The 16,782-nt window shown below is 40.0% G+C and overlaps 1 protein-coding gene across 1 annotated transcript in view; it reads left to right on the top strand.

The window, feature by feature from the left end:
* The window catches only part of ubr4 (ubiquitin protein ligase E3 component n-recognin 4), a 54,580-nt gene that overhangs the window by 27,847 nt on the left and 9,951 nt on the right, over window positions 1-16,782 (top strand). Inside the window, exons 49-85 of the mRNA XM_042492699.1 lie at window positions 697-760; window positions 862-996; window positions 2,190-2,364; window positions 2,582-2,713; window positions 2,811-2,932; window positions 3,249-3,360; window positions 3,599-3,729; window positions 3,818-3,995; window positions 4,871-4,975; window positions 5,451-5,588; window positions 6,019-6,187; window positions 6,442-6,646; window positions 6,733-6,846; window positions 7,138-7,347; window positions 7,432-7,581; window positions 7,701-7,928; window positions 8,163-8,241; window positions 8,352-8,591; window positions 8,705-8,873; window positions 9,123-9,267; window positions 9,721-9,806; window positions 9,907-9,994; window positions 10,279-10,472; window positions 10,573-10,812; window positions 10,910-11,048; window positions 11,263-11,388; window positions 11,827-11,955; window positions 12,049-12,398; window positions 13,357-13,447; window positions 13,664-13,748; window positions 14,137-14,264; window positions 14,510-14,639; window positions 14,758-14,918; window positions 15,116-15,225; window positions 15,699-15,840; window positions 16,175-16,256; window positions 16,468-16,641. Coding sequence (XP_042348633.1) covers window positions 697-760; window positions 862-996; window positions 2,190-2,364; window positions 2,582-2,713; window positions 2,811-2,932; window positions 3,249-3,360; window positions 3,599-3,729; window positions 3,818-3,995; window positions 4,871-4,975; window positions 5,451-5,588; window positions 6,019-6,187; window positions 6,442-6,646; window positions 6,733-6,846; window positions 7,138-7,347; window positions 7,432-7,581; window positions 7,701-7,928; window positions 8,163-8,241; window positions 8,352-8,591; window positions 8,705-8,873; window positions 9,123-9,267; window positions 9,721-9,806; window positions 9,907-9,994; window positions 10,279-10,472; window positions 10,573-10,812; window positions 10,910-11,048; window positions 11,263-11,388; window positions 11,827-11,955; window positions 12,049-12,398; window positions 13,357-13,447; window positions 13,664-13,748; window positions 14,137-14,264; window positions 14,510-14,639; window positions 14,758-14,918; window positions 15,116-15,225; window positions 15,699-15,840; window positions 16,175-16,256; window positions 16,468-16,641 — 5,456 coding nt within the window. The remainder of the gene's footprint in view (window positions 1-696; window positions 761-861; window positions 997-2,189; window positions 2,365-2,581; window positions 2,714-2,810; window positions 2,933-3,248; window positions 3,361-3,598; window positions 3,730-3,817; window positions 3,996-4,870; window positions 4,976-5,450; window positions 5,589-6,018; window positions 6,188-6,441; window positions 6,647-6,732; window positions 6,847-7,137; window positions 7,348-7,431; window positions 7,582-7,700; window positions 7,929-8,162; window positions 8,242-8,351; window positions 8,592-8,704; window positions 8,874-9,122; window positions 9,268-9,720; window positions 9,807-9,906; window positions 9,995-10,278; window positions 10,473-10,572; window positions 10,813-10,909; window positions 11,049-11,262; window positions 11,389-11,826; window positions 11,956-12,048; window positions 12,399-13,356; window positions 13,448-13,663; window positions 13,749-14,136; window positions 14,265-14,509; window positions 14,640-14,757; window positions 14,919-15,115; window positions 15,226-15,698; window positions 15,841-16,174; window positions 16,257-16,467; window positions 16,642-16,782) is intronic.

Genomic DNA, 16,782 nt, shown 5'->3' with positions numbered 1-16,782 from the left:
AGAACATTGATTCGAAAAAACGTTTGTGTGGTTATTTTATCCATAAACAGTTTGTCAATTGGTTGTCCAGAAAATTAACTGTATACTATATGTCGTGATTTTAAAAAACAGATGTGTGACCGATGTAATAGATGTTATTCATATCGCCCACTCCTAGCATATCTTTACCCTTCATAAGTCCAGCTATGTAGTCTTAACAAAGGGGGTTGGGTTCTCGTAAGAGTTTTTAGTGCATGGCTATTGTGATGTCATCTTTTCTGGCATGCTTCTCTTTTGTTCAATGAATCATTTAATTTCACTTGTTTCTTTCTGTGATCCTCACACTTTTTTTTTGTTCTTTTTTCTTTTGCTCCCAAAAAATACAATAAAAAGTTGTGAAACTGAGTCCTTATCAACCTTGGACCGGTTAGTAACTGCCCTTTCTCTGCTTGTTTGTATGGTTTTGTGCATGTGTGCCAGCTTGTGTGTCCATGCCTGATATTGTGAACATGCCATGCACCATTTCCACACTTGTGCAACAACAAAATTATTTTTTTCCTGACATGATTTATTCTTGCATTTGGTGTTGTTTTGGCATTTAGATCAGTACAGACTGCACCAGGCTGAGATTTGTTGTTGTATTGTTTTTTGTTTGATTGGTTGATTTCTGGCAAAATCTGCAGCAGGGGCAGGGCTGATCTTCTTTCTTAATTTCAGATTGGTTGTCAGCTCCCTTGAGGCTTTGGAAAGCTGCTTTGCAGTGGGTTCCTCAAGTGAAAAGGTAAATAGATGAAGATCTTTTTGTTTGTTGTCTTTAAAAGTAAAAAAAAAATCCTTTGTTAAACCTGCCTGTCTTGACTGCATGTCTTTACCTCTGTGTAGGAGAAGAATAAGGCTGCAGCACTGGAGCTGGCCACTTTACTCCTGTCCATGCCGACCCCTGCAGGTGTGCAGCAGCAGACCAAGGGACTTCTTGCCAGCCTACACACCAGTCGAACTGCCTACCACAACCACAAGGTAAAAAAATAAAGCCGCACACATGGTGTTGAAATGTGTCCCGCAAAAATAATTTGTATGCTGTATCAATAAGACTTGGATCATCATTAGCTCCAAATTTCAAATAATTAAATCAATTCAAGTCACTATAAGTAAAGTGAAGGTTAAATTTGACACACAGTAATTTCAAGTATATCTGGAAAAATTAGTGATCCAGAGCAAATAGAGAACCACATCACGATTTTTGTAGATTACGCTGATGAACCCTGAATTCTTTCTTTATATCAAGGAACTAAGGTGGAAATAATGATTTAACTGTTTAACCTCTAAGTAAGCAGACAAGGTTGTTTGAAAATCTTACATCAATATTTTGTAGCCAAAAGAAAAATAGTCAGCAGTTAATCCATTAAATGTACAATCCCGATTCAAAAACATTGAGATGCTGTGTAAAACATAAATAAAAACAGAAAACAATGATTTGCAAATTGTTTCTTTACCTAAATTTAATTAAATAAAGTACACTCATTCTGAATTTGATACATGCACTGCATTTCAAAACAGTTGGGATAGGGGCATGTTTACCACTGTGTTACATCACCTTTTCTTCAAACAACAGTTAGTTAATATTTGGGAGTTTCTTTCTCAAGATTTACAAGCAGGCCCGATAAAGTCCTCATGATTGAAAGAATGTCTGCGTGGAAGAATTAGCCAAAATCCCACCTAACCACTGAGCGATTAGTCTCCTCATACAGGAAGCATCTTGAAGTGGGTATTGCAGACCAGGTTTCTCCTTTAAATGTCAGTTAGCATGTTCATTATTTTTTATTCTGCTTTATTGCACATAATTTGTATGGATTGAAATGTTACAATTTCTTTATCAGTGCAGTTCTATGGAGTTAACACCATTGTCTGGTCTACATTTTATGTGAATAACGGCATTGAAACGTTGTTGACATGATGAATCCTTATTTCTCCCACTGTATCTATGAAAAGATTTGTAAATCATTGCATTCTTTGTTTGTGTACGTTTTACACATCCCAACTTTTTTTTGAAATTGTGGTTGTATAATTTACACAGCTGTTTGTTCAGAAGTGAAGAATAATATTCAAAGCTGAATTCTAAGCGCCCGCTACTTTAAGGTTAAATGTTGTGCCTACTCTGTATATCACTTATAAAGAACTAATGCAACACTTATGTGACCCCCTCTTATCAGGACCAGTCCTTGCTGAGTAACGCAGTGCAGTGTCTGAACAGCTGCAGCCGTGAAGGACGGGAGCTTGATCCTGATGTCTTCCAGAGGCTTGTGATCACTGCCCGCTCCATTGCAATCATGAGACCCAACAACTTGGTGCATTTCACAGAAACAAAGTCATTACACCATGATTCTGGTAAGACACTTTTTTGCTGGTGACGACTGCTGCTTACGAGAATAGCAGTTTATCTGTAAATGATTACATATGGTTATAAAATTATACTTTCTGTAACAGATAATGTTGAAAGGAGTTCAAGAACTGCTGGTTAGAGTAACTTTCTCAGTGGCTTTGGAGCAAAATAACCTCAAAGTTTCAGAAAAAACTCATTCATGTTGTGTTATTCTCAACCCAGAAATGACAGAGGATGGGCAAAAACATGTGGATGGCGAAAGCTGCAATTTCATTACACAGCTGATGAATAACTTCTGGAAACTCCATGCCCTAAAACCAAAGAACGCCTTTCTTGCTCCAGCTTGCTTACCTGGTAAGTTCAAACTGAAACCCCAAAAATTTTGCAAGTTCATTGGCTCACAGTGTTATCTCATGTGAACTTTCCCCTTTTTTCTTCTGCTCTATCCAAGGCCTAACACATGTGGAAGCAACAGTAAATGCCCTGGTTGACATCATCCATGCATACTGCACATGTGAACTGGATTATATCAATGTAGCCTCCAAAATCTACATGCAAATGTTACTGTGTCCAGTAAGTATATTACTTTTTGATGGATCATTAGAATCATAATTTTATTGGCATTCAAGAAACCATTAGAATAAATTATGGGCTATGAACTCACAATCACAAACAAATATTCACTGGATTTGCTCAGGCAAATATCATTTTACCATTGCTGCAATGTAACAGTCTAATTACTATCGTATGAATGCATCCGTTTATGCAAGGCCGTAATAAAGTATTTAAACGATACAGTAATATATAGAAAAAATATGGAATACTGTCGTGAAACACATTGAAGAAAGACTTGTGTCAGGTAACCATTCTGAATTTGATCCAATTTCAGGACACAGCTGTGAGCTTTGCTTGTAAGCAGGCTCTGATCAGAGTGCTTCGACCACGAAACAAACGCCGACATGTAACCCTTCCATCTCCCCCACGCTCCAACACACCTATGGGTAAGCTTTCAAAGGCTTTTTGTACAAAGCATCTATGTATATGCTGTATTTTAGGCTATTAAAACTTATACTGTATACTGTTAATGTTTGGTATTACATGGCATTCGGACATTTAAAATGTTTTCAGCATAAACATTAAAAAAAAACATCTAAACCATTAAGTAAAACCTCTGTTAAGGCCCCAATGACCACAAGTAGATTGGGTTCTGTAAAATTTGTTGGCTGATTTCCTTTTTAGGAGACAAGGATGATGATGATGATGACGATGCAGATGACAAAATGCAGTCCTCAGTGCTGACTGGGGGAGAAGAGGGTAGACAGGAGAGTCAGGAGCAGAGTGAAGTGGACCATGGCGACTTTGAGATGGTGGTGAGCAAAGAAGGCCAATTAAGTCTGTGGGTTGTGTGTGACATCAGTCCTTCCCCTTTTACACTTTTTTGTTTTCCTGCCTCTTCAGTCCGAGTCCATGGTCCTGGAAACAGCAGAGAACGTCAACAATGGGAATCCATCTCCCCTTGAGGCTCTGCTGGCTGGAGCCGAGGGTTTCCCCCCCATGCTGGACATCCCTCCTGATGCTGATGATGAAACTATGGTAGAGCTGGCCATTGCTCTCAGCCTTCAGCAAGATCAACAAGGTAAGAAGCCGGAAAATACTAAATGAAAGCAGTAATTCTGTGGTCACCAAGACTGCTTGAGAGTCCTACTCCACATTCAGACACTGTCCTTATTTGTAATGAAACTGTTCTCAACAGAGCTGTTTGATCCTAAAAATTACATTAAATGACGACAGGGAAGCACTGAGCAGCTGACAACAAGACTGGGTTAATACCACCAGCACAATTAACACATTTTAGCAAAAAAAAGTAATAATTTTCAGTTTCCTATAGCTGCAACACCGGTCACAAAAGTGAAACTTGCAGTTATTAAAATAAATTGTCATGAACATGAACATTCTTTATGTTCTTCCCTGCAAAGTAGGGCTGCAACTACAACAGTTATTTACAAGTCAGTTATTGACTAATCTGAAGATTATTTTCATGATTAATTGATAAATTCATTGTATGTAAAAAAAAAAAAAAAATGCAAATAACTAGTTCCCAGAACCCAAAGTGAAGTCTTTCCATTTGCTTCCTTTGTCCAACCAATGGGCCAAACCCCAAAGACTCTTCATTTAGTATCATAAACAACAAAGAAAAGCAGCAAATTCTCACTCTTAAGAAGCTGGAACCAGCAAATGTTTGACATTTGTGCCTGAAAATGGCTGAAATGATTAATCAGTAATCAAAGTAGATGGTGCTTCCTTCTCTTTGATTGACAAATCGATTAATAGACTTATTGTAGCAGCTCTTCTGCAAAGTGTAATGTTTCACCCCTATGTAACAACCAATTTTGGTAATTGGTCATTTTTTACCGCAAACGGTTAACCAAATCTTAATCAGGTGAAGCATCACTTAGGAGATCAATATTTTAGGTGCTTCTAACATATGGAAAATATTTTGGACATTTTTAGGCAGTAGCAGCAGTGCTCTTGGCCTTCAGAGCCTTGGCCTGTCTGGCCAGGCCCCGAGCTCCTCTTCACTGGATGCTGGCACTCTTTCAGACACCACCGCATCAGGTAACAAAACCACCTCCCCAATAGTATGTGATCAGCAGGGAACTAGATTTTTATATCTGCAAGGTCACAGTGGCTAGTAAATCCTTAATATATGAGACTGAAATATTTTCTCTTGGCTAAAATTTTTAATTTAAAGTTGCTAAAACCCCTAATACATGTTTTGTGACCATTAACAACATTACACATTGAAGCTCTAACCCAGTCCACAGCACATCTTGTGATCTTGGCTCTGTATTTTAAAAATCAAGTAGTTGTTTATCCTCTTTTTAGTGTGTCAAGTTTGCTCAAGTAGATAGTAATTATATGTGATAATGCCCACAATAGGTTTAACAGAGAAAAAAATACAACATTAATGGCAGTTTGAAGTGTTTTGCATGCTTTATTAATTGTTGGTGCACAAGTATGAACTAACATCAAGTATCCTGGACAGATGACTGCGGTGTATTTACTGTTACAGCTATTGCTATGATTTCAGCCCCGGCATCAGATGATGAGGGCAGCACAGCTGCTACTGATGGTTCCACGCTGCGGACCTCCCCTGCTGAGCACGGTGGCAGTGTGGGCTCAGAGAGTGGAGGTTCTGCAATCGACTCTGTAGCGGGGGAGCACAGTGGTGGGTGATTTGAGAACAAAACCAACTGGGAGATACTAACTGTTTTAATTCCAGTCTGATATTCAAAATGTTTTTTTAATGCATGTGTAAAATTAGTTTATTCACTATCTATATACCATACATACACATCAGTTTGTATAAGTCTTAACAGAATGATTTTCAGACAGTTTAAGAGGGGTTAAACTTTACACTGTGGATTTCTTAGCTGTTGATCAATTATCATAACAATTAGGAAAAAATATCCATCCTTCTGAATACAATGTTGCTTGATTACGATGACCAGCCATTTTACTCATTAAAGTCCTGTATTTATAATTTTGAGGTTATGGTGATTTTCGAACCTTAACATTTCTATAATATATAATATATAATATATAATATTTATAATGTTTCCAGTTAGTTACATTTGTTCATGCATGTGTGTTTACAGTGTCAGGACGCAGTAGTGCATATGGGGACACAACAGTGGAGGGCCACCCTGCTGGTCCAGGCAGCGTGAGCTCCAGCACCGGAGCCATCAGCACCACCACAGCCCAGCAGGAAGGCGAAGGCTCAGAGGGAGAAGGAGAGACTGAAGGCGACATCCACACGAGCAGCAGGTCAGACATCATGAATGGGAAGGTTGACTCAAGCAGTCTCAAGTTTAAGCTCTACTGACAACAAACATTTACTTGTCAAGACCCCATCTCTCTACCATAGCTGCTACCATGACCATAGTAGTGGCTATGGCATCCTTTGCTTCTTGGGAGAAGTAGATTGTTATCGTAAGAAATGTCATATAGAGCTCAAAATGGTCTACGTAATTGTAGGAGTAAAAATGTTTTTTCTTTTTTAATTTTGTGTTTCTTTTCAGGTTACACATGGTTCGTCTTATGCTACTAGAGCGCTTGCTTCAGCACCTTTCTCAGCTTCACAACGTAGGTGGAGTCCAAGCCATCCCTTACATGCAGGTCATCCTCATGTTGACCTCTGACCTGGATGGCGAGGATGAAAAGGATAAGGGTGCCTTGGATGACCTACTAGCGCAGCTAATTGCTGAGCTTTGCATGCACAAGAAGGTAACCACATCTCCTTGTGATGAATCAGGCTGAATAAGTCATTGTTTTGCTTATTGTTTTGCTTAATCCACTGTATTCCTCTGCAGGATGTGTCCAAGAAGAATGAGCGAAGCTCCATCAATGAAGTTCACCTGGTCATCATGAGACTGCTGAGCGTCTTCATGTCTCGAACCAAGTCTGGTTCCAAATCCTCTTCTGAGGTACATCTCCCCTCTTCTCTTAATGCATCTCTCACTGATTTTACTAAAGGCTATCAGTTTATTGTCTTTCAGAATACATTCATTTTTACAGAGAGCACATGAAAAAATGGTTAAAAGTTAATATAAGTACAACATCATGGTTTATTCAAAGTTACCTTAAAGTACCAACTGAAGGTACCTTCCATTGCTCAATATTATTTTCTGTTTGACTGAATTTCTTCATTGAAACTTTCTTTTTTTTAATTTTTGGGAGTACTCACAACTAAGTTGCTTGTACATTGTGTCTTTCAGTCGTCCTCGCTTATTTCAAACGCTACAGCGACTGCCCTGCTCAGCCTGGGTGCTATTGACTACTGTCTCCACGTGCTGAAATCACTCCTGGAGTTCTGGAAGAGCCAACAAGGTGAAGAAGAGCCTGCGACCACCAGCCAGCTCCTCCGGCCACACACAGCCTCCTCTCCCCCAGACATGAGCCCTTTCTTCTTGCGCCAATATGTCAAGGTATAAAATCTTTATCTTTGAAACTAAGTAATTTTTTTCACAAGGAACATGAATGTGAACTGTCTGTGTTGCTCCTCCTACTAGGGACATGCTGCTGATGTGTTTGAGGCTTACTCCCAGCTGTTGACTGAAATGGTGCTCAGGCTGCCATATCAGATCAAGAAGATTGCTGACACCAATCCACGCATCCCACCTCCTGTCTTTGACCACTCCTGGTTCTACTATCTGTCTGAAGTAAGCAATTGAATTTATTACTTATGTAATTTCCCATTTTTTTGTTGTTTTTTTTTTAACTCGGTCCACACTGAAGACAAAGGTACAACTCCTTAATTCTGTTTTCTTTTTCTCCCCAGTATCTGATGATTCAACAGACGCCATTCGTCAGGAGGCAGGTCAGAAAGCTGTTGCTGTTCATCTGCGGCTCAAAGGAGAAATATCGTCAGCTGCGAGATCTGCACACTCTTGACTCCCATGTGCGCAGCATTAAGAAGCTCCTGGAGGAACAGGGCATCTTTCTCCGCGCTGGTGTGGTCACAGCCACATCTGGCTCAGCTCTGCAGTATGACACGCTCATCAATCTGGTGAGTGTTTTCTGAAACATCCATAGCTGTTTTTCTATGCTGTGTATTGGCTATAACTTGTGCATTTTTTTGTACTTTTTTCCATACAATCTGACATATTCTTTGCATGCTAAATTTGTATATATCTTGTACTGTATATATATATACACAGCACTATGAAGCTTCTGTCTGCTACCGTAAGGATTGAGATTTTTGTAACCTGTGATTAAGTGTAACTTGCTTTTCTTGGTGCAGATGGAGCATCTGAAAGCTTGTGCTGAAATCTCTACTCAAAGGACAATCAACTGGCAGAAGTTTTGCATGAAGGATGACTGTAAGTTGTTTCAGATCAGCTTTTGTAACTGGAAACAAACTTTTAAGGCCAGAATGTTTAACATAGTTTGTCCCTTTTTCCTTCTCTTATCTGTTCTGTTTCCTGTCCAGCCGTGTTGTACTTCCTGCTCCAGGTCAGCTTCCTGGTGGATGAGGGTGTTTCCCCAGTACTTCTTCAACTGCTGTCCTGTGCCCTGTGTGGCAGTAAGGTGCTGGCCAGCTCGTCCTCCTCCTCTTCATCATTTTCAGGAGGAGGCTCCAGTGGTACTGGACAGGCAGGAACTCAGTCCTCTCAGAGCAAGTCCTCCAGTAAAAAGAGCAAAAAAGAGGACAAGGAGAAAGACAAAGAGGGTGAGGCAATGACACGGACATCCTCATACTTCATTCTAGTCTTCTTGTTTAGATGAAACACATTGATAATAAATGCTTGTGTCCTGACTGTGTTGTATCTTTGCTGACTGCAGGTGATGGAGTTGGCAGCCAGGAGGATCAGCTGTGTATGGCTCTGGTCAGTCAGCTGAACAAATTTGCAGACAAGGAGACACTAATTCAGTTCTTGCGCTGCTTCCTTTTGGAGTCAAACTCGTCTGCTGTGCGCTGGCAAGCTCACTGCTTGGCACTCCATATCTACAGGTACTATAGATAACACATTGAGACATACAGTAGATTAATGGCTAAATTGTGTTCCAAACCCACAGCCAAGTTTACACAAGACAGCCTCTTTGAGTGCTTCCTTTTAAATGTTGACTACATAGAACAGTGTTGGACTAGTGTGATTGAGCATTAAGTTGAAAAAACAATGGAAAGAATATGAGAATAAAAGCATAAATTAATTATTAAATGGTGAAAATATGCCCTTGTCATGTGCATTTTTCTGTGTAGGAACTCCAGTAAATCTCAGCAGGAGCTGCTGCTGGAACTGACTTGGGCCATCTGGCCTGAGCTGCCTGCATATGGCCGCAAAGCTGCCCAGTTTGTCGACCTGCTTGGATACTTCTCACTTAAAACTCCTCAGACAGAGAAAAAGGTTTGTTTGAAGGCCTTATAAGCTATTAATGTACTGATTGTAGTACAGCATTTGTCATGAAATCAGATCATGAAATCTGACTGTACAATTACATATTTCTTAGTGTTCATACAATACATTACAATTTGTGAGCCTTGTGAGGGATTTAAGTCTTTGCATGGCCCTGTAGTCTCTTTTCAGTTTTTCTTAGTGTTTTTTTTCTGCATTTGACAGTAGATTTTTTGGCTGCACTTTAGTGTATTTCGGCCATTTTGCTTAAAATACAAGGACAATTTGACACAGGACTTTTCAAGTAATAAATTATAAGTTTTAAGTTTAAGTTCAGACTTCACAATTTGAAGTTCCTAATGTATCACTCAGAGTTCCTGTTTTGATGTTTAGGCCTTATTTCTATCCAGCAAAACATAGCTGTATCACTGATAATGTTTCAAAAGTTTCTCTTTTTTATTCCAGCTGAAGGAGTATTCCCAAAAAGCTGTAGAGATCCTGAGGGCACAGAACCATATCCTGACAAATCACCCTAACTCCAACATCTACAAGTATGTCCACACAAACATGTTGTCTTGTAGCAAGTGGAATTCAATTTCAAGGAGTTAACAGTAAATGCATAAAAATGTAATGATTGTTTTTCTACTGCAGCACTCTGTCCGGTTTAGTGGAGTTTGATGGATTTTATCTGGAAAGTGACCCCTGCTTGGTGTGCAACAATCCAGAGGTTCCCTTCTCGGTATGTATAATGCAACTTCACTAAATGGACACAAATTCAAACCATTAAGTTCATTAGATGTAAAGCTGTTCGAATTCCAGTTTAAGTTTTTACACAGTTGTAAGTTTGCATGGCTTTTGCACTGGTTACGGTTATTTGTTTGGGGTTTGTAATTTGAACCACGGTTAATTGAACAATGAATATGCGACAGGTCACAAAAACTCTTTCCATCGTGCATTTGTAAGACCCCTCTGGCATTAACAGTCTATTATTTTTTTAAACATTGTCTGCTGGTTGTTCTCCAGAATATAAAACTGTCATCGATCAAAGTGGACACCCGCTACACCACAACACAGCAGGTTGTCAAGCTCATTGGCAGCCATACCATCAGCAAAGTCACAGTGAAGATCGGTGACCTTAAACGCACAAAAATGGTCCGCACCATCAACCTCTATTACAACAACAGGACTGTACAGGCTATCGTGGAGCTGAAGAACAAGTATGTTTAACAGGGAGCTGCTGGTATCTCTCTCTCTCCTTTCAACTCATGCACTTAACAGTGTTAAGTAAAAGCAATTAACATAACTGTCTGTTTTTAGGCCTGCTCGCTGGCACAAAGCCAAGAAAGTTCAGCTGACCCCGGGACAAACAGAGGTCAAGATCGACCTTCCTCTACCCATTGTTGCTTCCAACCTGATGATCGAATTCTCTGATTTTTATGAGAACTACCAAGCCTCCACGGAGACCCTGCAGTGTCCACGCTGCAGTGCTTCTGTGCCGGCCAACCCTGGGGTGTGTGGCAACTGTGGTGAGAACGTGTATCAATGCCACAAATGCAGGTGAGCAGCAGGTTTAGGCTGCAGATCTAAAATGATTGGTAAAGTATGGGATCTTTAAAGCTGATTGTATTTTAAATTGGTGGTTATTGTTTATCAGGTCTATCAACTATGATGAAAAAGATCCGTTCCTCTGCAATGCCTGTGGATTCTGCAAATATGCCAGATTTGACTTCATGCTATATGCTAAACCATGCTGTGCTGTGGATCCTATCGAGAACGAGGAAGACAGGAAAAAGGTAAGCAGCCACTATTACGTGAAAAGGAACGTATTCAAATATGGGATTGCCATTCTAATAAAAAATCAGCTTGCATGGTCAGTCCTACGTTTTGTCCCCATTTTTTGCTGAGGAAAGCAGATGAGTGATGTAGTTTGATGCAAAATAAATTTGGAGTGTCTATCTCCTTCTTCACTCTGCATCTGTTGATCGTCAATGTTTTATTTTTCTGCAGGCTGTTACCAACATCAATACCTTGCTGGACAAAGCTGACAGGGTCTACCACCAGCTGATGGGCCACCGGCCCCAGTTGGAAAGCCTTCTGTCTAAAGTCAATGAGGCGGCACCAGAGAAACCACAGGTTAGTAACAAGAGGAGCCTGAACAGACCTTTTTTGTTTTAAGTCTAATATTAGATGTTGAACAAGAGATTGAGGCCTGAGTATTGTGAGGCAGCCTCTTAAAACACATTTGCCATTGACTAAAATACATGCAATGCATAGTTTCCACTGACGCATCATAACACATACTTGGGATGTTATTAAGATTAGTCTTTCTAAAATCATTTTTCTTTAAATGTGAATCTCTGAAAGACTTTGACTGCAGCCGACCAATTGTATTGGCATGGCAGTAAAAATCCTTTTAGCAAACCCTTCTAGCAGAACTACTAAAGGCAGTAACTATATTTTTCGTAGACTTATATTTTTGTTTCTTTTGAATTTTTGATTTAAGCTTGTTTTCTTGCCTTTTCCCCAGTTTTATTTCATAGTACTATTTTCTTTTTTCTGTATTTCCCACAGGATGACACTGGAGCAGGTGCAGGACTTGGTGCGTCCTCTGCTAATGTGAACAGATACATTCAGCAGCTGGCCCAAGAGTACAGCGGAGACTGCAAGACGTCATTTGATGAACTTTCAAAGATTATACAGGTTAGAGAGGAAAAAGACTTAATTGTCCCAGTACTGCATTTGTTTGTTTTTTTTCCCTGCTCACATATAACTCCGGCCTCTCTTTGTTTACAGAAAGTGCTTGCATCCCGGAAAGAGCTCTTGGAGTATGATCTGCAGCAGAGAGAGGCTGCCACCAAGTCATCCCGCAGCAGCAGCAGCCACCAGCCCACCTTCACTGCCAGTCAGTACCGTGCACTCTCTGTGCTAGGCTGCGGCCACACCTCCTCAAACAAGTGCTACGGCTGTGCCTCAGCTGTCACGGGTCACTGCATCACACTGCTTCGTGCACTGGCCACTAACCCAGCCCTCCGGCAGATCTTGGTCCTCCAGGGTCTCATCCGTGAATTGTTTGAGTATAATTTGCGGCGAGGTACAGCAGCCATGAGGGAGGAAGTGCGCCAATTGGTCTGTCTCCTGACCAGGTACGTCCCACTCCCATATTGTGGTTAAGTAGAAAATTTGTGTGTTAATGGATTTCCAGGTTGAATCTGGTGGCGAAAGTCTGGCATTCAACACTGTCAGTTATGGGCCATCAATCCCTCTGGTGCCACATGCTCTCCAAAATGATGATTAATGTTGCTTTCAAATAGAGCTTGTACGGAATCCATGTACATGATATGCTTGGGAACGGCAACAAAGACGCAACTGTCAGTGTCTAGAAACCTCTGAGGCGAAGGAAATTCAGAAGCATAATGACAGATTAAAAAACTTGAGGCTGTTGGGAATATTAGCATTTAACGCAGACATATAAAATGATGAAGAATACCTCTATTCGACTAAAATTACAGTATATTTACTTACCAGCCACCAAAAAATTAACATTCATGGCCTCCACCATTTCTGAAACATGTCACAGCTCGTAAACAAGCTTTCCAAACAAGACAAGGAGCTTTAAAAGTTGAGAATACCACAAGAGTGGGGTGTTCATGTAGACTCTTTCTCATGAAAAGGGTAAACAAGACCCCACATACAGCGGTATCCCGTAATGCATTGTACAGAGAAGTGCAGATTTGATTGTGGAGGAGAGACTGTGGAGGGTAATTTGTAGCCCTAAGGGAAGGCTGGGGGCTTTGCCTGGCCACCTGCCTGCAACAGTCTCATAGGTCTTGACAGGTTTTTTAGTTGAGTTTCTTCAGCTTGGTATCATGAGGATACAATCCCCATATTGATGTGTTGTACCTCACTTCCCTTCTTCGGGAAACTTTGGTTATATGCATAACTTCCAGGCAATAATGTTCTATATGAGGTGTTGGAATGACAACGTTTACCTAATAATCTGTTTCTTGCTTTTTACATTTAACTGTGTATGAACACAGTGTGTTGCAGTGGTTAATAAACGTCCTACTGTCTCTTGTTTCCTTCCATATCATCCTGCTTCAGAGATCATCCAGAGGCCACCCAGCAAATGAATGACCTTATTATCGCCAAGGTGTCAGCTGCCCTTAAAGGCCACTGGGCCAATCCTGACCTGGTATGTCCTCTTACATGTTCTACTGGAAGATGAAGAGATTAAGTTTAAGAAGCATTGTGACTGTAATTCAATTTTTTATATATATATATATATATATATATATATATATATATTGGGAAATCACATTTTTGTTTAAACAACAAAGCTCTTGGATTTAGCTAATTTTGAATCATTTCAAATTCTGACATGAGGGTGATGTCTTTGTATTTTCAATAGGTTAGTAACCTGCAATATGAAATGCTGCTGCTGACGGACTCCATTTCAAAAGAGGGAGGATGCTGGGAGTTACGGTTGCGTTGTGGTAAGCCTGATATCCTAACCTTATCCATTTAAAAATGCTTTTCTTTTTTAACCTCTGTTTTAAAGTATCAACCTGTAGGGGTTAGTTTCATGCTGAGCAGCTTATGCCTTAGTCTGATTTTTTTAAGTCCCTTTCTTGTGTTGCAATATTGTGTTTTTCTGTATAAAATATTGGTATAGTTAATGAACAATATGATGCATCACAATATATTTTTTACATCAACCCATCCTATACTCTGCCCTGATTCTCTGATGTTGCTTGAATTAACTTGCAACACATTTTAAGATTTTACTATGCCATGTTTTCAAACAGCCTATATTGTCATAGGAAAGTCATTATGGCTGGTTGGATTTTAGATCTTTGACAGCACTGTTTCTTGTCCTTGTAGCCCTCAGTCTGTTCCTCATGTCAGTGAACATAAAGACGCCTGTAGTGGTGGAAAACATCACTCTCATGTGCCTGCGAATCCTGCAAAAGCTGATCAAGCCCCCTGCTCCCACTAGTAAGAAGAACAAGGTAAATATGCCATCCAGCTTTTAGTCTGACCGTAGTTGTCCTTTGCCTTGTAGAGGGTTGTAGGTTGTGTAAGCTGTGATCTAGACCAGAAAACCACTGAATATATACCACTGAAACTATACATTCCAAATTTTATTTGAAATACACCAGCTCAAAATGTAAACATTTCAGATATCGTGTATATCGGTTACCACTTGGTTGTATCATCGTTTCTTACAAAGTGAGTATGTTTGCTTTTGTTTTAGGATGCTGCTATTGAGTCCCTAACTACAGTCAGGCCCTACAGTAATGAAATCCATGCCCAGGCCCAACTCTGGCTCAAGAAAGACCCCAAAGCATCTTATGAGGCCTGGAAAAAGTGTCTCCCAGCAAGATGTAAGTAACTGTGCACTGTGTCAATCTAGTGAGATGGGCCTCTTATTATTTCTCAGCAAAGTAATGAAAACTCGTGATGATAAGCTCTTCACTGTTGAGTTTCTCTTGATAACCACAGGCCAGGAAACCATGTCAAAGCCTCAGGGGAAGGCTGAATTACGAAGGCAGTACCTGTTGGAGAAGTATGTGTGGAAGTGGAAGCAGTTCATGAGGTCCAGAAAAGGTGACGGCCTCTTCCCCCGTCTGCTCAAACTGAGCCACAACAACTGGCTGCGGCAGGTACGAAATATAAAATAAAATAAAATAAAATACAATTTTGTTTTAATAACGACAGTATTAGTGTTTTGCTTGTTGTCCTTATTAGTTTCAGAAGTGCATGTGTGCATATATTTTGTTATAACTTACTTCAGGAGTTAGCTCGTTATTTCAGAAACTTGTTTAAATGAAAGGGTAGACTGAAGTTGCATTTGTTGCAGGTCCTTTTCACACCTGCCACACAGGCTGCCCGACAGGCAGCTTGCACTATTGTGGAGGCCCTAACCACAATCCCCAGCCGCAAGCAACAAGTTCTGGACCTGCTCACCAGGTATGAGCCTCAAATAGAAAACTAGCGAGACAAACAAACTTAACATTATGTGGTATTATGAATGTTCATGAACTGGCATTTGATTATTGTAAGTTTCCTTAGTTCTAAAAGTTAGTAGAAACAGCATATACTGTATGTTACCGATAACAGAAAAATGTTATAGAAATTGTATTGCCGGTAAATCACATGCTCTTTAGCTTCATTGAGGATTAACAAATGTCTCTAGCTGAAGTAGAAACAGCTGTCAAAATCAACTAATATCAAGAAAAGGAAAAGTAGTGTGGAGACTCATATTAGATTTGAACAGTTAAGCCTCACTTCCACTGCTTAGGACAGTTCTTTTTTGTTTTCTACTGGCAAAAGGTACCTTGGATAGTACCTGGTACTGAGTCAAGCTGAGCCAAAGCATGCAGTGGAAATTAGCCCTCTGTGGACCAGTATTGGTGTAAAATGACTCTTACTGTGTCTTTCAGTTATCTGGATGAGTTGAGTGTAGCTGGAGAGTGTGCGGTGGAGTACCTGGGTCTGTACCAGAAGTTAATTAAGCCAACACACTGGAAGGTTTATCTGGCAGCACGTGGAGTCCTGCCCTACATCGGTAACCTGATCACCAAGGTAATGGAAGTTCAAAATTATTTATTTTTATGTAATCGTATAGCACTATATAGTAGATAAACTCATTATTAAATTGAACATCTGTATGTGCCACTGATTACTTTGAAGTTAAATATTTAGATGCAGTACATTTTATAAATTAATGATGATCTGAGCTTTAATATCAAGAACATTACGTTGTGCTTTTTGTACATAACATTTCTACTGTTAAGTATCCATACTGATAGAAAATATGGTAGTAGAGGTATCAATATGTTATTGTATCACACTGTATTTAATGTCAATGTAGCACATAAAAAGTATTGTTCAATTCTGTGCTTAATTCCCTGTTCAGGAAATAGCCAACCTGCTGGCTCTGGAGGAGGCAACACTGAGCACAGACTTGCAGCAAGGCTACGCCCTCAAGAGCCTGACTGGTATGTTAGTTCCAGTCCAGTCGTTATTCTGATCCCAAAATCAGACGTAACAAAGTTTTGTAGGGTTTAGATAAGACTTTCAACACTATTACTAAATATAAAATGCTAATCATTTTTATACCACAGATAATCTTCAAGCTGATTATTTTTGGTTGTTTTTGTTGCCTTTTCTTGAATATTTAGATAATGTGTGTGTTTGATGCCACTACAGGATTGCTGTCTTCTTTCGTGGAGGTGGAGTCCATTAAGCGGCATTTCACAAGTAGGTTGGTCGGCACAGTGCTCAACGGCTACCTGTGTCTGAGGAAACTGGTGGTGCAGCGCACCAAGCTCATCGATGAGACTCAGGACATGCTGCTGGAGATGCTGGAGGACATGACAACAGGTCTGCACTCACTTAAGTAAAACTGACATAATTTTCTGTTGTAAATTGTGCTGCTTTTGGTATTTATAGTAATTTTTTGTTTTCTTGCAACATAAAAGAAAAACTTTAGTCCCATAATGAATTATTTATGTTAGTTAAGTC

Source organism: Plectropomus leopardus, chromosome 8 (genome assembly GCF_008729295.1).
Source record: "Plectropomus leopardus isolate mb chromosome 8, YSFRI_Pleo_2.0, whole genome shotgun sequence".
In the NCBI taxonomy this organism is placed as follows: Eukaryota; Metazoa; Chordata; class Actinopteri; order Perciformes; family Serranidae; genus Plectropomus; species Plectropomus leopardus.
This window is presented reverse-complemented; position numbering and strand designations above follow the sequence as displayed.